Source organism: Muntiacus reevesi, chromosome 2, assembly GCF_963930625.1.
Source record: "Muntiacus reevesi chromosome 2, mMunRee1.1, whole genome shotgun sequence".
In the NCBI taxonomy this organism is placed as follows: Eukaryota; Metazoa; Chordata; class Mammalia; order Artiodactyla; family Cervidae; genus Muntiacus; species Muntiacus reevesi.
Genome location: NC_089250.1, coordinates 156426426 through 156453267, shown reverse-complemented (window position 1 = coordinate 156453267; position 26842 = coordinate 156426426). Strand labels below are relative to the sequence as shown.

The window sequence follows — 26842 nt, the reverse complement described above, 5'->3', positions numbered from 1 at the left end:
TACCAACCTTTTTGGCACCAGGGACCCGTTTCGTGGAAGATAATTTTTCCATGAACTGAGGCTGGTGGGGGGATAGTTTCATGATGATTCTCATAAGGAGAATGCAACCTACATGCCTCACATGCGCAGTTCACAGTAGGGCTCACTCTCCTGTGAGCTCATGCCGCTGCTGATCTGACAGGAAGTGGAGCTGAGGTGGTAATATGAGTGATGGGGAGTGGCTGTAACTACGACTGTCGCTCACCTCCTGCTGTGTGGTCCAGCTCCTAACAGGCTATGGACCAGTAATCGCTCATGGCCCAGGGGTTGGGTAGCCCTGTTTTAGCGACTGATTTACTACATTGTAATAGCCAAATTCACTGGTTTATTATATAACCATTAAAAGGGCTCAACATGGGAAATAATGCAACTTTATGAAAAAATACACACCAAAAAATATTAAGTAAAAAAAAAAAAAGTTTTATAATTTTAACTATTTTTAAAACTATGTTTAAATGTTAATGTAGCTTGAAATAAGCCACAGCTGCTATAAAAGGCTTCGTGCAAAAGTAATGTGGTGAGTGCTATTTCTGTAAAGCTATTTAAACATACTACAATGCTAATAAAGCTACAGACGGGGTCAAAAAAAATTCAATCACAGAAAACTCAGAGTTGTGTAATTATGAAATTAATCAGATGATGGAACAGACTTGCACAGTCCCCCTGGCCAGAGTTCTAAGCATTCGGAGGCCAATTTCTGGCTGTGTTTTTTCTGATTTTAGGTTATCACGAGGTATAACGTTGGAAGGTTTGCTTGTAATATTTCCCAAAGTTATCACAAAATAGCAATAAGGTGATTGTCACAGTGGTTTCTTAGCCATTTCAAGACACGCTTTTAGGGGACTGCCTTGGTCTGGAAAGGCAAGTGTTCTGGGTTTGGGGCAGAGCTGTGTTCATCAGTCCAGAATTTCAAACTCCACTGAAGAAAAAGGGTAAAGTGCCCTGGGGAGGTCATCACTCCCGGTCAGCCAACATTCCTCTGTTCTGATTAATAAGAGTGTCTCAACATTCAATGTCCTCAGTGACCCTGCAACCTTCGCCAAAAGGCCAGTTACTGCCTCCGGTCCTGGTTTGTTGTCTTACAGTTGTCCTGGGATACACAAGTGCTAACTGTGCACATCCCCAAAGAGCTGACCTTGTGCAGACATGTGAAGAGGCATCTTTCCCCACGCCAGTGTCTTCATCTGGCACATTCTCAATGCGTCTCTGCATGTCATGGGTCATGAATGACAGCCCTTAGGCATGAACACAGCTAACAAGAGGCTCAGCTAAGTGTTAGGAGGTAGAGGCTGAGGAGAGGGCAGGCAGAGGTGAGAAAGGACAGTTCCATGGGGCCTACTGGCTGGGCAGTGTAATCCTGTGGTCCTGGCCAAGTCACCTGCTCCTTCTCAACCTCAGTATCCTCCTCCATAAAATAAGGGGCTGGAAGAGGTACAGGGTGACGTCTATAAAGTGCCTTTTGGTACCAGTCACTGAAACTGGCATAACTTTTCACATGAGAGCAGGACTGAGTCATCTGAGTCCAAGTCCATCAACAACAACAACAACAAACTCTGAAACCTACTAAAAAAGATATTCTACATCCAAAGACAGAAAAGAAGCCACAGCAAGATGGTAGGAAAAGTGCAATCATGATAAAATCAAATCCCATAACCACTGGGTGAGCGACCCACAAACTGAAAAATAATTATATTATAGAGGCTCTCCCACTGGAGTGAAAGTTCTGAGCTGCATGTCAGACTCCCCAGCCTGCGGGTTTGGCATCAGGAGCGGAGACTCAAGAGTATCTGGCTTTGAAGGCCAGCAGCGTTTAGTAGCAGACTGCCACAGAACTGGGGAAACAGAAGCTCCACTCTTAAAGGGTGCACACAAGGTTTCATACCAGATCCCAGGGACAAAATCTGTGACCTCCTAAGAGCCTGGGCCAGACCTACCTGGTGGTGTTGGAGGGTTTCCAGCAGAGGTGGGGGTAATTACTTTAAATACAAAATAGATTAAATGCTCCAAACATTAGACACAAACAGGCTGAAGGGATCAAAACCAAGGCCTATATGTATGCTGTCTACAAGAAACCCACTTCAGATCTAGGGATACATACAGACTGAAACTCAGGGATAGAAAAAAGTATTTCATGCAAATGGCAATCAAAAGAAAGCTACAGTAGCAATACTCATATCAGACAAAATGGACTTTAAAATAAAGACCACTGTAAGAGACACAGAAGGACACTACATAAAAATCAAGGGATTGACCCAAGAAGAAGATACAAGAAGAAGATACACCCACAAAAGGAGAAATTGACAGTGACAAAAATAATGGGGGATTTTAATACCCCACTTTCATCAATGGACACCACATCATCCAGACAGAAAATCAATAAGGAAACACAGGCCTTTAATGACACATTAGGCCAAATGGACTTAATTGATACTTATAGAGCATTACATCCAAAAGCAGCAGAATACACATTATTTTCAATTGCATATGGAATATTTTCCAGGATTGATCACATGCTGGGCTACAAAGTAAGCCTTGGTAAATTTTCTTAAATCATATCAAGCATTTTTTCCATCCACAATGCTATGAGATTAGAAATCAACTACAAGGAAAAAAAACTGTAAAAAAACATAAACACATGGAGGCTAAACAATATGCTATCAAACAAAAAATGGATCCTTAAAGAAATAAAAGAGGAAATCAAAAAATACCCAGAGACAAAGGAAAGTATGATGATCCAAAATCTATGGGACACAGCAAAAGCAGTTCTAAGAAAGAAGTTTAGAGCAATATAATCTTACCTCAGGAGACAAGAAAAATCCAAAATAAACAACCTAACCTTATACCTAAAGCAACTAGAGAGAAAAGAACTAACAAAACCCAAAGTTAGTAGAGGGAAAGAAATCATAAAGATCAGAGCAGAAATAAATGAAATTGAGACAAAGAAACCAATAGAAAAGACCAAGAAACTAAAAGTTGTTTCTTTGAAAAGAAAACTGATAAACATTTAGCCAGACTCATCAAGAAAGAAAAAATAAAAAAGGGAGTGGGCTCAAATCAATAAAATTAGAAATGAAAAAGGGAGAAGTTACAACTGATGCCACAGAACACAAAGGCTTGTAAGAGACATATACAAGCAGCTACATGCCAATAAAATGGACAATCTAGAAGAAATGGACACATTCTTAGAAAGATCAATCTCCCAAGACAGAGTCATAAAGAAATAGAAAATATGAACAGACAAATAACAAGTAATGAAATTGAAACCATGGTTTAAAAACTCCCAACAAACAAAAGTCCAGGACCAGACAACTTCACACTTCTCTATCAAACATTTAGAGAAGCGTTAACACCTATCTTTCTGAAACTCAGCCAAAAAAAATTTCAGAGGAAGAAACACTCCCAAACTCATTCTATGAGGCCACTATCCCGCTGATACCAAAACCAAGCAAATATACCACAAAAAAAGAAAATTATAGGCCAATATCACTGATAAACATAGGCACCAAAATCCTCCACAAGATACCAGCAAACTGAATCCAGCAATACATTAAAAGGATCATATACCATGATCAAGTGGGATTTATTGCAGGGATGTAAGGATTTTCAATATTCTCAAGTCAATCAGTGTGATGCACCACATTAATAAATTGAAAAATAAAAACCATATTATCTCAATAGATGTAGAAAAAGGTTTTGACAAAATTTAACACCCATTTATGATGAAAACTCTCCAGAAAGTGGGCACAGAGGAGACTTACCTCAATATAATAAAGGCTGTATATGACAAACTTACAGCCAACATCTTATTCAATGTTAAAAAACTGAAAACATTTCCTCTAAGGTCAGGGACAAGACAAGGATGTCCACTTTCACCACTTTTATTCAACATAGTTTTGGAAGTTCTAGCCATGGCAATCAGAGAAGAAGAAATAAAAGGAATCCAAATTGGAAAAGAAGAATAAAACTGTCACTGTTTGCAGATGATATGATACTATACATAGAAAATTCTAAAGATGCTTCCAGAAAACTACTAGAACTCATCAATGAATTTGCAAAGTTGCAGAATTAATACACAGAAACCTGTTGCATTTCTATACACTAACAATGACAGATGAGGAAACAGAAATTAAAGAAAAATCCCATTTACCATCACATCAAAATTAATAAAATACTTAGGGACAAACCTACCTAAGGAGGCAAAAGACTTGGACTCTGTAAACTATAAGACACTGATGAAAGAAAAAAAATTGACACAAATAGATGGAAAGATATAACATGTCCTTGTATTGGAAGAATCAATAGGATCAATATTAACCAAGAACCAATATAATCCAAATGACTATATTACCCAAGGCAATCTACATATTCAATGCAATTCAAATTTAATGCAATTCAAATTACTGATGGCATTTTTCACAGAACTAGAACAAAAAAAAAATATGTATGGAGACACAAAAGACCCCAAGTAGCCAAAACAATCTTGAGAAAGAAAAATGAAACTAGAGGAGTCAGGCTCCCTGACTTCAGACTATACTAGAAAGCTACAGTAATCAAAAGAGTATGGTACTGGCACAAAAACAGAAATATAGATCAATGGAACAGAATAGAAAGCCCAGAAATAAATCTATGGTCAATTTATCTATGTCAAAGGAGGCAAGACTATACAATGGAGACGAGACAGTCTTTTCAATAAATGGTGCTGAGAAAACTGGACAGCTACATGCAAAAGAAATTACATGTACATGAAGCTACATGAAAATTTCATGAAAGCTTTCTAAATTCATGAAAGCTACATGGAATTAGAACATTCTCTAACACTGTACACAAAAATAAACTCAAAATGGATTAAAGACCTAAATGTAACACTAAATACTATAAAACTCTTAGAGGAAAACATAGAACAGTCTTTGGTATAAATCTCAGCCATATCTTTTTTGACCCACATAAAACAAATATAAACAAATGGGACCTAATTAAACTCAAAAACTTTTCCATAGCAAAGGAAACCATAAAGAAAATGAAAAGATAACTCATAGAATGGGAGCAAATATTTGCAAACACTGCAACAAACAAGACATTAATTGCCAAAATTTTAAAAAGCTCATGCAGCTCAAAGTAAAAAAACAAACAAACAATCCAATATAAAAAATGGGCAGAAGACCTAAAGGGGCATTTCTCTGAAGAAATTTAAAATATAAAATAACAAAGTATTTAAGATATATAAGCAACAAAGACCTACTGTATAGTACAGGGAACTCTGCTCAATATTCTATACTAACCTAAATGAGAACAGAATCTGAAAAAGAATAGATATATGTATAACTGAATCAATTTGTTGTATACCTGAAACTAACATGACATTGCAAATCAACTATAGTCCAATATAAAATAAATTTTAAAATAAGAGTCACTGGAGGTCTCTGGGACCTGTAGGATTCCTGGAGGTCTGTTCCCAGTGTGTGGATTCTGGCTTATTGAGAGCACTGGGGACTTACAGGCCTGAGGCTGATGAACGGATCTCAAAGCTCAGGGCCTTTGCAAGTGGAGGTGACAGGTGTACCTGGCTGGGACTATGGACTTGAACAAGATTTCAGTAGACACGAGGGCAAGGACAGCAGAGGCCAAAGAAGATTCAGAGATCAAAGTAGCAAGTGGCCAATAAAGGCATTCTTCTGTGAGGGCTTATGAAAAACATTGAATATGTGTATGCATATACATGTGTGTGTATAACACACGTTTATATCCATATAGCCATATATGTATAATACACATACATAAAATATACATATTTTATGTATATATAAAATATATACATATATGTATATACATATACACACATTAGCTGACTTGTAATGTGACTAAAATCATGACCCATCTCGTGCATGTGCGTGCTAAGTCACTTCAGTTGTGTCCAACTCTTTGCAACGCTATGGACTGCAGCCCACCAGGCTCCTCTGTCCAGGGCATTCTCCAGGCAAGAATGCTGGAGTGGGTTTCCATGCTTTCCTCCAGGGGATCTTCCCAACCCAGGGATCGAACCTGCATCTCTTATGTCTCCTGCATTGATAGGCGGGTTCTTTACCACTGGCACCACCTGGGAAGCCCATGACCCACTACATATATATATTTATAGAATGTGTATGAGCACATAAAGAGCAGGTTATCATTCTTAAAGTGCTTTCCGTAACAGAGGAGTGCTCTTTTTAGGTCACAAAAATGAGGCTCCAAGAAGCGTGGTGAGTCATCCTGGCTGAATGGTCACCAGGGAGAGAACCGGGAGAAGGACCCAGGATTCTTCCCACCACCTCATGCTCTTAATCTGTCTCCACCCTCACTGGACCTTTCCCCCAGCTGACAACCACACACAACAGAAGCAAAACTTCTCTTTTTTTTTTTTTTTAACTTGCATTAAGTTCCCACCTTGGACATTTTATAATAAGGGGCAGCTTTGGGCAGGGAATTCTCATTACCCACTGTGTACCCCTGGGCTTCTAGAAGCCGGGCCACAGCCCTCTCTCTCTCTGTGGGGTCAAGAGCAGGTGCAACCCTTCAAGGGCAATTCTGAGAGCAGTTAGCATTGCTCTAATTGCAGCAGTATCTGATTGTACTTACTTGAAAACCATCCTCTTGATTTCTGCCTTCACTTCCTGTTGGGTTGAAAACGCATCCAAGGGGAATTCCAGACGAGGGGCAGAACTGAACTGGATGGCTCCCACCCTGACCTGCAGTGGGAGAAAGAGGGCCCAGGGGCTGAGCGCGGGGTCAGGTCACAAACCTCCCTGGGAGAAGGGACAAGAAAGGCTAACGACTCTGCCTCCTGCCCACTTGCAAATACCAGTGCTGGTATTTCTGTGATCTCCCTGGAAGAAAGCTCCAAAGACGGGGAGGAGAACTTGGAAGGAGACGCCCAAACGTGCCTGTGCTCTGCGCTGACCACCACCAATTCGACCCTCATTTCGACAGCTCTCTGGGTGGAGTTGTGAGCACTTCAGGGTCTCTGCTCACACTAAGTCCAGGTGTAGGCACTCTTTTAAGCCTTCTCAATACATTTCATTTAATCCACAGAGGCCCTATTCATACCCATAATTACTGCCGGAGAAACTAAAAGAGAGGATACAGACCTGCCCCAGGGCCAGAAAGAAATGAACACGGCCATTGGACTTGGGGTCTGTGATCTTCACTAAGCCTGTTATAGCAACTGTCCCCTCAGCAGCCAGCACAGGCTTCCAGCAAAACACCCAACCAGAAGTTAATCACAGCCACCATCAACTGGTGGCCCATCACTAACCACAGCCACCACACACCCATCCTTGGTTGAGGAGGGGGCACCCTTCCAGGCCTCCTCCTGCTAAACGAGGGGAAGACCAGATCTCCAAGCCAGAGTAAGACTGGGGGCCAAGCAACTCCCTAATGTGAGACAATCACCACTGGAGCTGAAGTTCCTCTGTAGCAGAGGAAGCGAGAGCCACCGGTGATTCCTGATTCTGCATCCTCATTCAGAAGGCCACAGGAGAAAAATCCAACGCCTTGCAAAACAGGAGGAGGGAAACTGTGAGTAAAGTCATTCTCTGAACTCTTAAGATTAGCGTGTCAAGATTAGAGAAGGGTTTAAACATTTAAGTTTCCTCTTGAGAGCCTAACCCCTGCACCTAGTTGCTGGCTCTCTCAAGTCCTGGAGAAATTACATTCTCAGTTACTCATCTCACAATGAATTCTGGTCAAGAGAGCAGATGGGCCAAGTGATTCATATTTAAACAACAATGCTGACTTTTTCTTGCTATGTGAATTCCTTCACTGCTGATCCCTTAGCAGGCCTGGTGCTTGGGAGCCGATCAAAGCACTTGGCCAGCTGCATCGGCTTGCAGGGAGCACAGCCCATCAACTTTCCTCCCACCGGAAGTTCTGAGTAGGAGTTGCCGGGCATCTTAAGCAGGAAGAAATACAAGTCTTGGGTTAGGGTTAGACAAGTCTTGGGTGGGCATGTAGGATGCACATGGGAAAGCAGAGTAGTAGAGAACCTCAGGAAGAAGTTTCTGAGAAGTGACCCTTTTTCTCTCAAATTTAGCATGTGATAAACCATTAGGTCATCTCAAACCATTGGGAAAAGATGGTGCCATCAGTAAGATATACTGGGACAACAGGACAGCCATCTGCAAAAGAATAGAGGAAAGCTTGCAAATGGATTCACCAGTGAAGTGTGAAAAGTGTAACCATAAAAGTTCTAGAAGAAAACTTGGGACAATTCCTCTGTAATTGCAAAGTAACAAAGACATCACTATGACTTGTAGTCCATAAGCTGTAAAGGAAAAAAATGATAAATCTGACTCTATGAAGACAACTTCTACAGGGCAAAAAATGTCATACTGCAACCAAAAAATAAAGACAAATGAAAAGTTATTTGCTCCTCACGTCAGAGACAAACAGTTACTTTCACCAATACATAAAGGGTATCTAGCAACTGATATGTGAAAGATCAACAATCCGACAGAAAAATAGGCCAAGAATATGAACAGAGATCACAGAAGAGGAAATACAGACACAACTGAGCAAAACACACATATTCTGGTTAACTAAACCTTGGTAAATTCTCAAGATGGAACATTAATCAGCTGTAAAAACGCATGCTCGTGCATGCTCACTCGGTTGTGTCTGACTCTTTACAACTCCTATGGACTGTAGTCCGCCAGGCTCCTCTGTCCATGGGATTTCCCAGGCAAGAATACTGGAGTGGGTTGCTATTTCCTGCTCCAGGGGATCTTTCCTACCCAGGGATCAAACCCACATCTCCTGCATCAGCAGGCAGATTCTTTACCACTGAGCCACCTGGGAAACACATAAAAATGATATATGCCTATATTAATACCTATATTATCTATCTACCTAGATAGGAAAGACTTTCAAGATAATGTGAGGAGAAAGAGGTGAGAGATAAAACTGTATAGCATGCTACCCTTTGTGTAAAAAAATGGCAAAAATTAGAATATATATTCATAGTGCTTCTATCTGCATGAAGCAATTCTGTAAGGATGCCCAAGACAGCAGCGGTGGGGGTAGGGAGGACAGGGCAAATAGAAAATATGTGACTGGGAGGGATACTTTTCATTGAATGTCTTTGTTTTGAACCATGTGAATGAATTGGTTAAAAAAAAAAAGACTCCCTTGAGACCAACAGCTGGATGTATTTACTTAAACAGGAAGGAACCAACTTCAAAACAAGATAGAAACAGCTTGAGTCAGTAGTCAAGGCATTTAATTTAATTGGCGGTTTGGGAGCAAAATAGCTACCTTTTATCTTCAGTTTACTGTATGCTCAGAAGCAAGCCTGCCCTGATTTCTCACCACACTGTAATCACTGCTGAAGTCATTATATTAGAGTCAGGAAGTGAACTTCTCAGCTCAAGTGTTGAGAGGAGGACTTCAAACACCTTAAATCCAACTCAATACAGAGCCTCCATAAAAAGCTTTAATTGATAACTACTTGACAATTTCTTCCCAGAAAGTAAAATAAAGTGCAAGTCAAATCCCTTGCATTCAATACACGGAGATAACAAGACATGCCATGCTGGGCTAAGTCGCTTCAGTTGTATTCGATTCTCTGTGGCCCCACGGACTGTAGCCCTCCAGGTTCCTCTGTCCATGGGATTCTCCAGGCAAGAGTACTGGAGTGGGCTGCCATGATCTCCTCCAGGGGATCTTCCTGACCCAGGGATCAAACCTGCCTCTCTTCAGTCTCCTGCATTGACAGGCGGGTTCTTTACTACTAGTGCCACATGGGAAGCCCAATAACAAGACGATGACACCTCAAATGCAGCTGCAAACACAACAAACCTGAAGCCACAGGTGAGACTGAAGCATCTGAAACCACCCTAATGCAAAAATCTTTTTTCAACTAGCAATTCCACTGAGCAGCTTGGAGGGTAGAGGCGCTCATTTGCTTGCGAAAAAGACACCAACTCTTTAGCTCAACAAGTCTTGCTATGAGAAAGTTTTCTCATGTCAAACCCAAATACAGCTCCCTCAACACCCAGACTTTGTCCTGTTAATAAAACAGAGCCACTAGTCACCCTCCTTCCAGTGAAAGTGACAGTCAGGTTCCCTCATACGAAAATGTCCAGGCCTCTCACTATCCTGTCTCCTTGTTGTGGATACTGTCTAGTTTGCCAATATCTAACCTTAAAAAAATTAGGCCTTCCCTGGTGGCTCACTGGTAAAGAATCTGCCTGCAATGCAGGAAATGTGGGTTTGATCCCTGGGTCTGGAAGATCCCCTGCAGAAGGGAACGACAACCCACTCCAGTACTCTTGCCTGGGAAATCTCATTGGACAGAGGAGCCCGGCAGGCTACAATAAATGGGGTCGCAAAGAGCGATGCTACTTAGCGACTTCATTACCACCTTAAAAATGCCATATTCTAGATGTGGCTTGGCAACATTAAATTCCCTGAATTCTCCCAACCTGTGGGTTGGGAGAGTTGCTCGCAGAAGTACCACCCATACTGTTTTTTGGTCACAGTTTCCTTACGCTCTCTTTGAGGATGCTGAATTCCATCAGCACCCACGTCCATGTACAGACACATACACCCCACCATGTCACCAGCTGTCCACGGCCTCTGTGACTGTGAGACCAGAATGTGAAGTCCTGGGCTGAGGTTCAAGAGCCCCCAGTTCTTCCGTGCTGAGAGCTCTCCTCTAAGATTGCTGTGTGACCCTAGGCAGTGACTTAGCCTCTCTGAGCCTGTATCTTCATCTATAAAACATCCTCTAATAATCCGGGAAGTTCTTCTCTTCCAACTTGTCATCTACTGGGATCTCCAGACCACCCATTTCAGGACATACTGCATCCATTTCAAGGTCAACAGTGTTTGATCTTTATGGCTCTGCCTCCATGAAAAAACTAGCAACCCCCCACCTCCACCCCGAGGAATCACTTCCTTTAAAAAGCAGGGCCCCGTGGGAAGGAGGGCAGAGACTCAGCAGCCTCTGGCCTTGACCATCTGAGAGTCCACGATGGGTTGACCTTACACTTGGAACTTCCAGCTGTCGGTATCTAGACAGAATGATGTCAGCTACAACCATACAAGACAGCCTGAAGTCCAGGGTAAGGTGCTCACTCACAAATGACATGTCATTTCTGGAAGAAATCTGGCTCTCATTAAAAGCCCCTTTTGCTCCTAAATCCTGGAGGTTTTTCTAGGATTAATCCAGGAATGTCATCTTGGAAAACCACTTCCTTCCTCCACCTGTATGTGTCTAGTCTCTCATTCATGTAATTACAGCTTTCCAAACCAAAATTCCCTTCTTAGATTTTTACTTGATTTTTGAGTCAGTTCACACGATTCAAAAGTATAAAAACATTCATACCAATGGGCCTCCCCCCGGACTTGTGCCCCATCTGCTCAGCTCCTACTCCCTCCCTCAATGGGAAACCACAGCTCTTTGCCTCTTACAAACACCCCCAGAGTTTCTTCATGCACATATAAACAAATATAAATACAGGCTCTTTTCATCTCCATTTTTCATAAAGAGTAACATATCATACATACCATCTGCACCTTACTTTTATACTCCATTTGTGTTGGTGTTTTTCCACATCAAAGATTTTTTCTCATTCACTTTTGACAGCAGCCCTGTGTTTCATTATATGAAGACACCATAAAGGATTTACCCCTGTGAGTGGGCCTTTGGGTTGCCTGAAATCTTTTACAATTACAAACAATACTGCAATGAATAACTTCGTGTGAGTTATTTTGTACCTGTGGGAGTATCTATAGGATAAATTACTAAATGAAAGAGTCCCAGCCTTTGTCATTTGGATGGACCCTGTTAAATTCTTCCATAATGAGGCTGCACATTCCCACCAGCATGAGAACATCAGTTTCCTACAGGCTTGCCAATGAAGCATGGGACCAAACTTTAGATTTTGGTAATCCAGTTAAATAGAAAATAGTGTATCAGTCAGAGATTTGCTATTTCATTGAATGAGGCTGGGCATCTTTTCTTATGTCAGAGGGCCATCTGTGTTTCATTTTCTGGGAACTGTCTTTGTTTATTGTCCATTTTTCTGTTGAAGTGAAGTGAAGTCGCTCAGTTGTGTCCGACTCTTTGCGATCCCATGGACTGTAGCCTACCAGGGTCCTCCATCCATGGGATTTTCCAGGCAAGAGTACTGCAGTGGGTTGCCATTTCCTTCTCCATTTTTCTGTTGAGCTGTTCCCAAATGACATTTTTTAGCAACAAAAGCCACAGCTAGCACAGTCTGCTGACATTTAAGACTTGCTATGTGGAACCAGGAAGAACAAGAAATGAAGATACTGGCTGGATTCACCAGGCAGGAGCTGCTCCCTTCAAGCAAACACAAAGGGTAGGAGCTGATCTGTATTAAGACCTTAGTCTTCAGAAAGTTTTTGTCTGAAACTTTTTGTCTGTTTCAAAAACTTTTTGAAACAGCATGCTTTCCTTTTCCCGCAGTTCCGCAAGCACAACCTCTCTTTCTAGCAGGAAATCCCAAGTGTTCGTCCCCACCCCAAGGAGGAGGATAAGCACAGTGACTTGGCCATGGCCAGACAAGCGCTTCCCTCTGACTTCTGTGATTGGCAAAGGGGTTGTCATGTGACCTACATCTGCCCAATCAGAGCCCTCCTGAGGACATCCGCCAGCTCCACAGGGAAAGAAGTGCGCGTTCTTTTTCTGGGGATGACTAGCTGCAAGGACTGTGTAGGGCAACTCTGCTGAGTAAGGAGAACCTGCCTGGGGAGGACGCCAAATGAGGAAAGCAAAATGGAGAGGAGGAGAAAAAGAGCGATTAGGCCTGGGATTCCACTGTGCCTGCAACCAGGATCCATCCCCTTGGTCTTCCTGGTTCTACAAGCCAGGAAATGCACTCTTCCACTTAAAACGGGCTTTCTGTCTCTTGCACCCAGACACCCTAATACAAAGACAATGAGACTTGCACTCACCTTCCTGGGGTTGATGTCCAGAGCATCACAGACCGTGATGGCAAAGTGCTTGGATCTTTCAAAGCTCCCTTTCCCGACACTGTGAGAGCCATCCATCAGAAACAGGACGTCCACTGCAGCCGAGCACCACATCACTAGGGGAGAGTGGGGCAACATGAGTGACAGCCAGCTTCCCTGTGGGCTGGTCCTGAGAAGATCTTCCTCCCAGAGCAGAGTGGAGGTGGAAACAATCTTGCAGTGGGTCAAGCTCCTCTTAGTACAGTGGGGGAGATAACACTGGAGACGATTCTGGGCCACAGGCAATGCTCCCCTGCAGTGGGAAGCATGGACCTACCATGGGCCCAACACTGATGAAAGTCTGTGTGATAATGGAAGAGGCTAATTCAACAACACTAACTAAGCCATCTGAGAGGAGGGGCCGCTGGAGCCATGGAGAGATACCCAAGAACCTTGGATCCCACCCTCGTGGTTCACAATCTAGCCTGGGACAGTCAGGCACCCTGGGACATAAGGATGTATGTCTAAGTAATCACAAGCCTAACCACATCTTTCCTATAGGCTGGATACTCTGCTTTAAACACTTTAAATGCACTAATTTATTTAATTCTCATAACCACCTTGAGATAGATTATAATTTATTTTTTCACAGTTATCTTGAGATGTCACTCACATACAAGTCAACATTTGAACTATACACTTCAGTGGCTTTTTTTAGTTGCTCTGTTGTGTTTGACTCTTTGTGACCCCATGGACTGCAGCATGCCAGGCTTCCCTGTCCTTCACCATCTCCCAGAGTTTGCTCAAACTCAAGTCCACTGAGTCAATGATGCCATCCAACAATCTCATCAATGGCGTTTGGTATATTCAAAGAGATATTCTACCATCACAGTCAATTTTAGAACATCTTTCATCTCCTCAAAAGGAAACTCTGTTCCCTTTAGCTAGCAGCTTCCTAGCCCCCCCACTCCCACCCCTAAATAGATTTACAATTTGTATTCCCATTGGCAAGATAAAGAGAGCAGGGTACAGGGCAATTCAGGGAACTTTCCTGAGGTCAAAGTACCAGGAAGTGGTGTAGCCAGGAGTCCAACCCAGGGTGTCAGAGTCTACAGCCTGTCACCTCCCATGAAGATGAGAGAGTGGCAGTCAGAGGAGCACCAGTGAGAAGGTGCCACCCAGTAGCAACAAGCTAGGGGGATTTCACCAGAGAGGGAGGGAAGGTGGCCGGACAGTCCCTGCAAGCAGGAGGGCAGGCTTGAGCATGTGGAGGGAATGCCAAGCAGAGAGAAAGAGGAAGAAATATAGCAGCCGATGAGGCTGGTTGGGTAGACGGTGGTCATAAAACAGAAGAACCCTGAAGCAAGGGCCAAGAAATTCAGCAGTAGGGATCTTCCTAGGTTTTTTCACCCAGGAGAGGAACTTGGTCAGGCCTCTGCTTGGGGGAAATCACTCTGGCCACAGTGTGAAGGAAGACAGGGATGGGAAAGAAAATGTCGGAAGCCAAAAGATTTCCCTTGGGTCCGTTACGTAGAGGCCGAAGTGGGAGGGTTTGGAGGGTCGAGAAAAACATGGGCTTACTTTTGCTGGCGACTGAAATCTTCCCAATAATCTCCTTGCTCACGTGGACTTCCTGAAGAGGGAGGGATGGGGGCACTGGGAGAGAAAACATAAGCACACATTACAAGGCAGAAAAGGGAGGAGTCTTAGTCTCCATGTTATGTGGCCAGAATGAACAGGTAACAATGGAGAAAACAGGAACGTGGAAGAGTTTAATGATACTGTATCTTAAAAATTACCAGGTGGATAACACAAATAACGCCCTCTCCAATTACTCCAACTTTATCAGGCACCTCTGCATTTAACTTTGGGTATTTTGAAGAGAAAAATTAAAAATATCTACCCAGGGGATATAGAGAGCCTTGATTCTGATGAGTTTTGCCCCTGGTTAGGCAAGAACCGGGTGCCCCTCTGGGGTGCAGCATCTTGCCATAAAAATTAACCTTGAACATGAACAGACAATTCACAGAAAGAAGGGAATTCCTAGAAAAGCACAGGGAAAATTTTCAAATAGCTGACAAAATGCTGTAACTCAAACCATGGGGTACCCTTTTAAACGTGAAATTTAGATGATCAAAGTTTAAATTTAAATGTAACTGGAAAGATTAAATCAGGACAACCTTTTCCAATAGTGGCACAGTAAATTGGCACAACCTTTTTGGAAAACAATTAGCCAAATGATTAAAAGGGGTTAGGCTACATAGCATCACACGAATTGATCCAAAGGAAAAACAATTTTAGGGAAGGGAAAATATTATTTGTTTCAGAGGAATGAAGGTGATGAAAAATACCCATAGAGATAGGATTCAGAATAACACTGATACAATCATTCAATGCAGTTAACATGAACAAAAGCTAAAAAGTTTTGGGTAGGAAGCTTGTGGATACACCTTTTTCTTCTATGTGATACCCTGTAAAATTGTGGTAATGGCATGTGAGCAGTCAATAATAATTTACAAAATAAACTGAGGGCAGGTAACATGCCAGGCACTGAACAGCAAGCCAACCACAATGAAAGTCCTGAAGACAATGAGCTGCCACTTGGAGGGGTTATTTGAAAAGCTAAACATGCATGCCCACTGTCAGACAAAGCAGACATGCAGAGGCTTATATATGTCCACGTCCTGTAGATAAGCACATAAGGCACAAAGTGAGGGTGTGCAGAACCTAGGAGCAGGCCAGGCCAGGCCAGGGGCAGATGAAGGAATATGAGGTGGGGGGGAGGCTGCTGGGGAAAGAGGTAAAGGAGATGGAATCAGGCTGGGGAGGAGGTAGGGGTGTGGTAGGAATCACATAACACAGGGAAGTTGGGCTCAGGGGGATCTGCCACGGCCAGGATGGTGACGAGGAAGAGGACACCAAAAGATGAGGTCAGGTTCCGGGGGGAGGGGTACCTCTAGTTGGCAGTACCCGCTGGAGTTCACTAGTCAGCCACCCCCACGGCTGGCCCCAGTTCCACTTTCTGTGGCTCCTCTCTCCTCACTGGTCCCCAAATAACAGGCTGAACCAGGGTCTACTTCCACCTCAACCCTATCTTTGGAGTTTCTGCTCACCTTATATGCCCTCCCCTCAATCTCTACTAGAGAAGATGGCTCTAGGACAAGATGCTGAACCAGCATTAGCTCCATAGTCAAAAGTTGTCAGACAAATACGTGTCTGTCATGAGGTCTAAGAGAGTCCACCACCGCCATTTTCCCAGAGGCAGAAACAAGACATAAACTACAACACAGACAGTAGACTGAGTTAAAGAGAAAAATCCTCCACTTCCCTAAAACTTGGCATATGTTGGGACAGAGGCAACACTTCCCCCTAAAATCCCAAAACAAAAGAACTCAAAAGTCACTCAGTAATTCAGCAGACTGGTCTCCCAGAAAACGGAGGCTTTCTACGTCACTGCGTTCAGACATCCTCAAGATCTTGCCAAATTGGGGGACCCTGCTACAGCCCACTCTACAGTGAAGTGCTGCTCCCATGGGCCCCGTGCCCCCCGAAGTTCCCTGGGGGAACTTCACCTATCTCCACAGAGCCCAGCTCAGCCTTCTGCACACAGTTTGGCCAAATGAATTAAAAACGCTCACCTCCTTTGACCCTGAAGTCAAAGCAGGAAAGCAGCAAGCTTTCCTGAATGAGCCCATGAATCACTGACAAAAGGTCCAGGAGTTGAGGAATCCTTCAAGTGAAAGTGTCAGTAGCTCAGTCATGTCTGACTCTATATGACCCCACGGACTGTAGCCCATCAGACTCCTCTGTCCATGGAATTCTCCAGGCAAGAATACTGGACTAAGTTGCCATTCCCTTCTCCAGGGGATCTTCCCAACCCAGGGATTGAACCAGGGTCTCCCGCATTGCAGGCAGATTCTTTACTGTCTGGACCTCAGGGAGGTCCCTGAGGAATCCCTAAGGTCTTTGGAAATGTTTTACTGGCACATTCTCCAGCTGGAGACTGACCAGCCACCACCCCTGGATGGGAGATGGGAGGAGGAGCTCCGTGACCAGGGAGCACTCACGACGGATGTGACTCAGCTTATATAACCGTATCATGCGCTCAGCAGTCCTGGCAGGTGCCAGGCTTCGGGTGAGACCTCCTTCCAGGGAGCGGGTACCCAGTGGCATCCCATGGTGCTGCTGTGAAACTACCTCAGGACTCTGCAGACGTCCCCCCTGGAACAGAGAGTCTGTGAACATGTGATGACGGCTTCCTCTCCCAACCAAGTCAGCCTTCGCCTCTGAGGACCGCCTTCCTGGACAGGGTGGGGAGACTCAGGTTTGGGTTTTCATCCCAGTCCTGCCCCTGAAAGCTGTGCAGCCTCAGGCAAACCACTTAGCCTCTCTGAGCCATCCCTGCCTCTTCAGTACAACCGAGGGGTGTCAGATCCAGTGCTCTGTAAACTAGACAGGCGATGGTGAGCTTCCGAAGTGAGTTAAAACAGAAGCTTTACTGTGCCTGGGCCCGCAGGGACCGCGTGTCCCCAAACATGTCTCATTTCATCCCAGTCCCTTGGTCATGAAGCTACTATGTGACATAGATCACACACACGGCTTCAAGAGAGGGGATGGGAGAACTGGACAACCATGCCCTTCTTCCAGCCTCTATCTCCCTGAGGTTCCAGAAAACAAGCAGATGGTGACAGCAGCCAACGAATAGTGAGGATACCCCTACTCACAGAAAACAGACCAGGGAGGAGCTGCAAGAGAGCCTCCGAGACTGCAAGAGGACCCTGGGCGAGCCTCAGGCAGCCAGCCACCCAGCCCGCTCATTCTTACTCATCAGCCAACCCACAAAACACACCTATTCCTTTCTACCGTCTCATATTTCAAACAGTCTAGAATGTGGGAGCGCCAACGTGAGAAGAAAATAGAAAACCAATTTGCTCCATTATTCATTCACTAATCTATTTCTTGAGCACAGATTATGTGCCAAGGCCAGTGCTAGGTGCCAAGACTACACAGCCTGTGTCCAGCGGAGAAGACGAACGCTCATTTTTTAAAATTCACACAGAAATAAACTCATATCTGTATTAATGCAACACAACAGAGAGACCCAATGGGACAAGGGGTTTTAGCACGGGGATCTGACCTGACCTGGGGATTCAAGAGGAACTGAGCTGGGTGCTGGAGGATGAGTAGGAGTTTAGCAGGGTAGAGGTGCTGGGTGAGTCTGTGATACAGGCAGACGGGCCACCATAACTGAGAACCCCAGGGTGGGAGGGAGCAAGGGTGCTGGGCTGGCCTGGAAGGAGTGTGGGCTGCAGCAAAGAGGAGGAGGGAGGGGGCTCCAGAGGGGACACCACAAGGTCAGATCAGGCAGGGCGTCTTAAGAGTAATGGAATATCACCTAAACGTTTCAGGTAGGCAGTGGGAATGGAGAGGGGTCCAGATATGACCAGATTTGTACTTTGAAATGTGTGAAGAACAGGATAGAGGGGCTCCGGGTGAATCCAGAGAGATGAGTCAGGAGGCTACTGCAGTGGTCCAAGCACCAGAAGATGGGGCTTAGACTAGGCAGGTGGCCAGAAGTGGAGAAAAATGTATGCACTCAAGAGTCCTTTAGAAGTCAAAATCCACCAGATGTGAGGTGCATCAAACCCCTCAACACCTCACCCACCTCTCCCCACACCAAGAACACTCACCTCCAGCAAACAGGACAATGCAGATGGCTTCCAGCAACAGGAGAGAGGGCATGTTGATATGACTAGAGGGTCAGGACAAGGAAAAGTGGAAAAAAAAAAAAAAAGATCAGCAATCAGTTCTGTCAGCTCTCCCAAGTCATACCCCCAAACAAGATGACAAGGGCTCAGCCTTTCCCGGGTCACAGATACGACCCTAGAGACTGCTGCTCGCATGATAACTACAGTAGTCTGGAGAAGACTTTACTCCAACGACTGATTTTAAAGGACAGCCTTAACATCTTCCCTTCCCTGGTTGCTCAGTCGGTAAAGAACCTGCCTGCAGTGCAGGAGACCCGGGCTCAATCCCTGGGTCAGGAAGATCTCCTGGAGAAGGAATGGCAATCCACTCCAGTGTTCTTGCCTGTAGAATTCCATGGACAGAGAAAACTCACTTCAATCTGACGCTCTCGAAAGTCAACCTGACATCCTCAATGAGGGCCATGCTCCTGCACCTAAGAACATGGATAGGGACTTCCCTGGTGGTCCAGTGGTTAAGAATCCGCCTGCCAATGCAGGGGACAAGGATTCCATCCCTGGTTCATGAAGATTCCACATGCCTCGGGGTAACTAAGCCACAACTACTGAGCCTGTGTGCTGCAACTACTGAACCCCACGCAGCCTCGAGCCTGTCTCCAAAACAAGAGGAGCCACAGCAGTGAAGAATAGCCCCTGCTCCCTGCAACTAGAGAAAGCCCACACAAAGCAACAAAGATCCATCAAAGCCATACACACACACACACACACACACACGTGCGCGCAAATATGGATAGCAAAGCAGAGGGCCCAAGATTCCATTCAGGGATCTTGGCCCTTGGGACCGCCCCTCCCCACCTCCATTAGGGACACCACTTCTCTAAAACACCAGGTAGGAGTCTCCTGGTCATCGGTGACTCAGCCACGTGCCTCTAACTTAATCTGCGCTAAAATGAATGTGTTACTTGTCTGATGCATCCCAACCACCTCTGTCCGGGCACTGAAAACACAACTGGCTGAGGCAGGAACAAAACACAGCTGGATTCTAATTCAGAGGATTTGCCAACCAGGCTGAGAGCAAGGGCTGCCTTGAACATCGAAGTCACCCAGGAAATGCAGATTCTTGTGATTTGCAGAAAAGTTAAAATGACCCAGCTGGTGTGCATGAAGACCTCACTGGAACTGCAGGAAATATGAATAAGTGGGGCGGTGGGGTGGGGAGGGTGGTGCTTTCCTGGACAGCACTGACCATGCCCCCCACACCATGGGGGCCTGCACTTCTACCCTCAGGGGGCACGCTCTGGTATCAAACTAAGGAGGAGACTCAGTGAATAAGCACACACACCCCAGAAGTGAACGGGAAGGTGTCCCTGAGACTCAGAAGGGAGGTGTCCCGAGTCTCCAGGTCCCCGTCGAATGGGCTTTCTTCTAACCATGCTACTCCTAGAGCCGAGGCCAGCTCGAGGTCCACAGGCCATGCCCCTGAACTCCATGCACCCTGAGCTGGTACACCGTGACTCGGGAGCTACCTCTGCCCCCGGTGACAGAGAGTGTGCACCCTGGATCCACAGGTCCCATGTCTCATCTGATGCTCTGCGACCCTGAAATTGGCCACAGTTCCTCACCTAAAAATGAGAAGGGTGGACCAGAGGCTGCTGAGATGTCTTCTGGTTAAAAAAAAAAAAGAAAGAAAAGAAAGAAAATCCCCTCTTGATCTCCTCTCCACCATGGTCCTATGACGGTCAGACCCTACTCCACTGTTTATTCAGCTCTCTGGATTTCAAAACTTTTCTGAAGCATACTAAATGGAATCACCTAACCAGCTGAGAGTCTCTGTGCTTCAAGGAACTGAGAGGTTTCCCAGCCTCACCTCATCTAAGTGAGAACCGGAGACGAGGCACTACAGGAGGGAGGAGGGCGGGAGCTTCCCAGGTATGGTCGGGAGAGAGGTGGCCGGAGAGGATGCTGACCAGTGGGGGCGCGGACATGCCTCCTGTTCTCTTTCCTCTTACTCCACACAACAGCCGCAGGACAAGTCCATACCTGCCACCTGGGAGCCAGCCAGGGGTGAGGCCTGGGGATAAGGGCCAGCTCGGAGGAGGAGGAGAGGGCAACCCTGTGCCATCCAGCCCTGAGGCTCAAGATTTGCTGGGATCACAGCTTCCGACCATGGGCACACGCAGGACTCTGAGACTCACGCCTGTTATTTTTTTTTTTTTTAAACAAAACTAGGATTCTAGCGGCCTCCTGGGAGGACAAGGCAAAAGGGAGCACAGAAGTTTCCTGCCACAGAGCATGCTGTTCGTGAACACGGGCTCCTCCCCGTACTAGCGGACAAACCTAGGCAGATCCATCTGGCTCCACCATGTGCCTCTGCTTGCCCAGGTAAATATTTTTCCAGAGACTCCCAAGGTTCTGCTCATTAAAACAAAATTTAGGTTGGCAACCTGGAAATCAATATAAGAAACCAAATGCCTCCTAGTGAGTGCCAGGTTCAGGTGGTGCTGACCCTGAGACCTCAGCATCACCTCCCCCACCGACATCCCCGTGGTCACGCAGCCCACGCTGAACTTGCCTGCCGAGTGGCAAATGGCTCAGGGACTAGGGACTGTGTGTCAGTCTCTGCATGTGCCTGGCACGTAGTAGGTGAGACACGTGCTGGCTGGAAATCAGCATCGTAATGCTTCAGGCAGGGGGGCTAGAGGGATACTTCCAGATGAATCCGTGCTCACTGCACTCACGGCATCCTTTTTTATACCAAGATAAATGAACGTAATGTTGTTTCAATGATGATACAGAATTAATAGTATTCTATCTATTCCCACCCAATCATCTCAAATATTCAGCTCAATCCCCCCTCCTCACACAGCCAACACTTTCTTTCAATACTAATTCAACATTCTAAATACAACCCAACATCTAAGACTTGAAAGGATGAATTCCACAGTAAAAAAAAAAAAAAAACAAAAAAACACAGCTGCTCCCATCTAGTGAGCGTTATTTACTCACTAAAGCACCCAGTACCAGGCTCCATGGGCTTCCCTGGTGACTCAGACGGTAAAGAATCTGCCTGCAATGCAGGAAACCTGGGTTTGATCCCTGGTTCGGGAAGATCCCCTGGAGAAGGGAATGGCTACCCACTCCAGTATTCTTGCCTAGAGAATTCCATGGACGGAGGAACTTAGCGGGCTACAATCCATGGGGTCCCAAAGAGTTGGCCATGACAGAGATTAACACACACCAGGCTCCATACTTACATTATCTTCTCTCTCCTAATGCTCGCAGCAAGCCCCCATTTGACGGATGGGAAAGCTGAGACAGGGAGAAGCCAAGTATTCTGCCCCAGGTGAGACAGTTAATGAGTGGATCCTACTCCTCCTGGCCTCCCTGTGTTCCGTTCCATCTGTCACCTTCCTGATTATGGGGGATCAGGACAGAGGAACAGAGCCAAATTAAAAACCTGCCACCCTGAATCTCACCTGTTGGCAGTCTTCCATCAGCTGCCAGCAACTCCCACTCCCGAGCACATAACTTGAGTAGATTTCGAGAACTTTCTGCAGTCTTGTACTAAGCAGACGGGAGTGGTCTGCAACCCAGGGGCAGAAACAGAACCTCCACTCCCAGGCACACCTCGTCAAGCCTCTTCCATTACAAAACACCTGGCTCATCATTTCTATTCCATTACTCATGCTAACCTCACACGTCATTCCTGGCTTCTGGGGTTCTCACAGATGGACCTGGATCCCTCCCCGACTCTCTAGTCTTCTTACCTGATGATTGTTATTTTCAAATCCTGATTCCTTGCAGCAACATCAGCACATGGAACAGCAGATGTGTGAGGTTTGCTGCAAGGCACCGCAAAACATCACACTCTGTGCTGCCCAGAGATTGCATTTTCCAAGAAACAGAAAGCAAAGGCCAAACAAGGCTACTTTTGATAAAGAAGGGCCAGACCGAGCAATAGCTAAAGGCGGTTTTGCAGGACAATACCCACCTTCTCCTCTAAGATCGGAAGTGAAACAAGGACAGGGTGAAAAAGGAGAGCACTTCCACCTCCTTACAAAATGCAATTCCAACCTCAAATATTAGATTAGCCCTGGGCAGTCTCCTCTCCATCAGCAGAATGGAAATCTGAACCCTTTACAAAAACAGTCCACACCAGAAAAGAAAGACTTTCAAACTGGAGGTAAGTCAGCCAGGAAGCCTGTGGTCTTTTGCTGTAACAAACATCTTCCTTGTTCACTTGGCAAAATACTTGGCTCAGACCCAGACAGTCATGGGAAGTGGTTGACACGTTTCTAGTCCGATACGGCATGAAGAGCATTTTACAAGTTGTTCTGGGCACGCTATGCTTTCTCTAACAAAATCACAAATTTTCAGAACCCAACAGTCTGGCAACCAGAAATCAGCCACAAGGGACAAACTGTGCCCTTTGCGTCCCTGGATGGCTGGGGAGAAGAAGCAGATTGGGCGTAAACCACAGGCTTCCCACACACTGTACCTGCCAAGAGATTTTGATGCTTGTTTTGATGGTATTTGAAAATCCTTTATTGAAACTGTATGTGTATTAGTCACTCACTCGTGTCCAACTCTTTGAGACCCCACAGACTGTAGCCCGCCAGGCTCTTCTGTTCATGGAATTCTCCAGACAAGAATACTGGAGTGGGTAGCCATTCCTTTCTTCAGGGAATCTTCCTGACTCAGGGATTGAATGGGTCTCCTGCACTGCAGGCAGATTCTTTATCATCTGAGCCACCAAATTCACTGTCATAGGATTCTGGAAAGTGCATCCATAGAACTGGAACTCCAAAGATGGAATTCCTGACTAGCTCTGCTTCTAACCAGGTGAGTAACTCTGCAAACACCAACTTCCCACCTCAGTCATCTGTTTCATAACTGACAGTGTTGTAAAGATCCAGTGAAATAGTGTGAAAGTCCCCCATAATGGTAAAAGACTTTTTAAACATGGTGTTAAAAGATTATCACTGCATTTCACATATTAACGTCATATAACTACGTTCATATACCCTATAGGGTAGACACAATCAATTCCACTTTCACACTTGTGAAAATGGTCTTGGAGAAGTTGGGGCCCAAGGTCAAAGAGCTGGTAAATCACAAGTTTGGCGTCAGGCCCAGTTCTTCGGATGTGGGCAGCCCAGACGTGACAAGAAGCATGCAGCACACAGTTGGTGTGCAAAGGGCACCAATCTGACGTCAGGAGACCTGAGCACCAACCTCCCAAGTACGTTCTTTCACTTTAGTCAACTCAATTTTCTTCTTTCAAAAATGCGGATTACATTACACACCCTATTTACCTGGAAAGGTTATTGCCAGGATCCCATGAGCCAACAGTGCCAAAGTCCTCTGGGCAAGGGCAGAGGTGCCCAAGTGGAGATCAGGAAATCTAGTTAAGAGAAGGGACCCAGGATCAGGAAGGGAAGTGAGGAATTGAAGGGTCACAATCAGGGAACCCCAGCAGGTGGTTTTGTGGTGGAACAGTAAGTAGCTGGAGCTGTTTAGAAGATGAAAGGGTGAACTAAAAGAAGGGCCTTTGAGTGTGTCCAGCTGTCTTGGGTTGATGGCTTGGGATACTGAAGCAGGGGTATCTCGCATGGCCTAGACCCTCTCTTATGCAGGGCCCGCAAAAGGCCTCCAATAGCTTTCTAGATGATGTGAGGGGTTTATCGCATTTTAAAAAACACCCTTGTGGGATAAAATTAAAAATTAGCAATTCCGTTACAGTCCTCTCAATTAAAACTGTTCTTTTTTTTTTCTTACTACTCAAAGTGTGGGAATCACCGTTTTAACACACTCACGGTATTGACCCTTCCACTGATACAATGACGTGAAATTTAACTTATTCAATAACAACTATTAAGCATCTGCCCTGCGCTCAGCACTCTCCCAGGTGGTGGGGATGTGGTGAAAAAAACTCCATAAGATGCGCACCTGGTGGAAACATTCTTAACAAAGGGCTTTTACATCTGCACCAGTGGTTTATCCTCAGTGTCACCACTTGCCAATTAGTGACTGTGCTCATTACAGACCCAGGAGCCAGGGTTCCTGGCAGGCTCTCCCGTTCTCCCTCGGGCAGTCTTCCACCCTTTTTAGGTCTCAGTCTCCTCATCTCTAAGAACATGGGCATCTGACTCTAATTCATTGCAAGAGCCTGAGCCTAGTGAGGCGGAAGGGAAACAGCTACTCTAAGCTCTGGGTGGTGGACCAAAAAGCCGGATTTAAAGAAAAATGTCATGGATGGTTTTCAAAGAGACAGGTATGATGAAGGAAGGATGGAATCCCCGTGAACCTCCGGGATTTGCTTCGGGATCCAGACTGGGAAAACCTTAATACATCAAGAGATGGCTCTGAGCTGGATTTCTACAAAGAAGAGTAAGGGCCATATCCCACACAAAGAACAATCCAGTGAAGCTTTGTATCCCATCAATCGAAGGAAGAGAATGGCTAAAAGCTACTGAAAGCCAGCAGCATTTACAAATTAACTCCCATGGCCTTTGCCAGCTGCAGCGCTGAGATTTCGGTTTCCTTCTTTTCTGACTCCTCTCAATAACTGCAAGTTTCTTAATATAATGTCACAGAGAAAGCAAAATAGACCTTGAATTTTTAGACTTTAATTTATAACACTTAAGAGGTTCTAGAGGGGTTGTTTTTAAAGGTCCACCTAAATTGAAAATTGTACACGTTTAATTCCAAGATACTAAACACACTTCATAGTGTCCCCATGGAAAAGCCCTTCTCAGCAGGACAGCCACGGATTCCACAGTGGAAGGGAAGCAAGGTACCCTCCTCTCCTCGCTTCTGCCTGAGTGTCCACCAAATTTTTAAAAACTCATGCCCCCTGGCAAGCTTTTAAGGTGCAATTCTGAGACCCTGGGGTCCGACCTGGAGAAGAAGTGCAGGAAGCCGGGCTGGACCAGCTGGCCAGAGTGGAGTTGGTGGGGGGCTTGGTGTCCAAGCAGGTGAATCACCATGGAAAATAAATCCCTTAGGCTTCGCAAAGGCCAAGGGCGAGTTTTTCGGGGCCACGGGCCCCCTCAGGCTCTGCATGCAGAGACCTCTCTGGGGGCACTGGGCTGCTTGGAAAAACCACGCAAGAGTGACTTTAACACCTGCATCTGTTCTGTAAAATGGGAGGCGCTGCGGGGGGAAGGAGGGATCGGCTTGTCCCCAAAGCCTTTATTCAAAAGGCGAGCCAGGTTAGGGGTTCCACGACTCTGCTAAGCCGGCCAGGTGTAATACGAGGTTCCCTCCTCCACTCATAGTCACCGAACGCCCGTCCCCTTTACCTGCGGTCAGAGCCGCTCCGCTTGGCGTTCCCGGGGGACCCACCGGAGGGGCTGCTGCCGGGCCCTCAGCGCGCTGGCTCCCAAGACCCCCGCCGGCTCGCCCCGGGAGCGAAGGAGGGGTGCCCCGAGGAGGGGCGCGCCAGGTGCTTTCAGCCCGGGACGCCGACTCCCCGGAGAGGCGTGCAGGCCCCGCCGCCTGCTCGGGTGGAGCGCAGACAATGACGAACCGAACCCGCCGCGCCGACGCCGCATCCAAGCGGGACGCACCGTCTCTGCACGCGGGGCAGGGGCGCCCGGGGGCGGGGCCTCTCCTCCGGTGCGAGCGCCGGGAAGGAAGGGGGTTCCAGCGACGAGGAAACCCCGCCGGCCGGACTCACGGCTAGGAGCGCGCGGCGGGATCCGGCCCGGGCCAGGGGGCGCTGCTAAGCCCGGGGAGGGCGCACGGGCGGGAGCCACGTGGGACACCTGTGTTCCGTACAGAGGGGAGGCGGGGGGCGCGGCGCCGGCCGACCCCGCTAGGGCCGCTCTCCCGAGCGCGGTGCATCGCGTTGCTGGAAAGCCAGCCCGCAGCCGCCCCTCGCGTTTTTAAGCAACGCGTTGGCCAAGGTCGGGAGACAAACAAAGGTACTTCTGCTCTGGTCTCCCAGCCCCCGAGCGGTGCGGCAGGGAGCACTGTGCCATCCGCCTTGGACTCCGCAGGAGTTTATTGCTTCGACCCTTGCGAAAATGTTGACTTTGGCATCATTTCTATTTGTCATGGCAGTTGCCCTTTGTTTACCTGTGTGTTCTGTTACTGCCGTTGGACGATAATAATTGGGCCTTTTGGCCAGCATCCTCATTGAA

At 46.2% G+C, this 26842-nt stretch overlaps 1 protein-coding gene across 3 annotated transcripts in view; it reads right to left on the bottom strand.

The window, feature by feature from the left end:
- The window catches only part of VWA2 (von Willebrand factor A domain containing 2), a 51005-nt gene extending 24468 nt beyond the window's left edge, over positions 1 to 26537 (bottom strand). The window contains exons 1-6 of one of the 3 annotated variants that reach the window (XM_065923389.1): positions 26000 to 26537; positions 24011 to 24099; positions 18681 to 18742; positions 14572 to 14646; positions 12994 to 13127; positions 6652 to 6761 (exon numbers count right to left, since the gene is read on the bottom strand). In XM_065923389.1, the coding sequence (XP_065779461.1) occupies positions 6652 to 6761; positions 12994 to 13127; positions 14572 to 14646; positions 18681 to 18732 (371 nt within the window). In that variant the 5' untranslated portion in view covers positions 18733 to 18742; positions 24011 to 24099; positions 26000 to 26537. Of the gene's footprint in view, positions 1 to 6651; positions 6762 to 12993; positions 13128 to 14571; positions 14649 to 16568; positions 16624 to 18680; positions 18743 to 24010; positions 24100 to 25999 lie in introns of those variants that run through there. The other 2 variants (XM_065923388.1, XM_065923390.1) reach the window with 2 other exon arrangements.
- Positions 26538 to 26842: the final 305 nt, after the last annotated feature.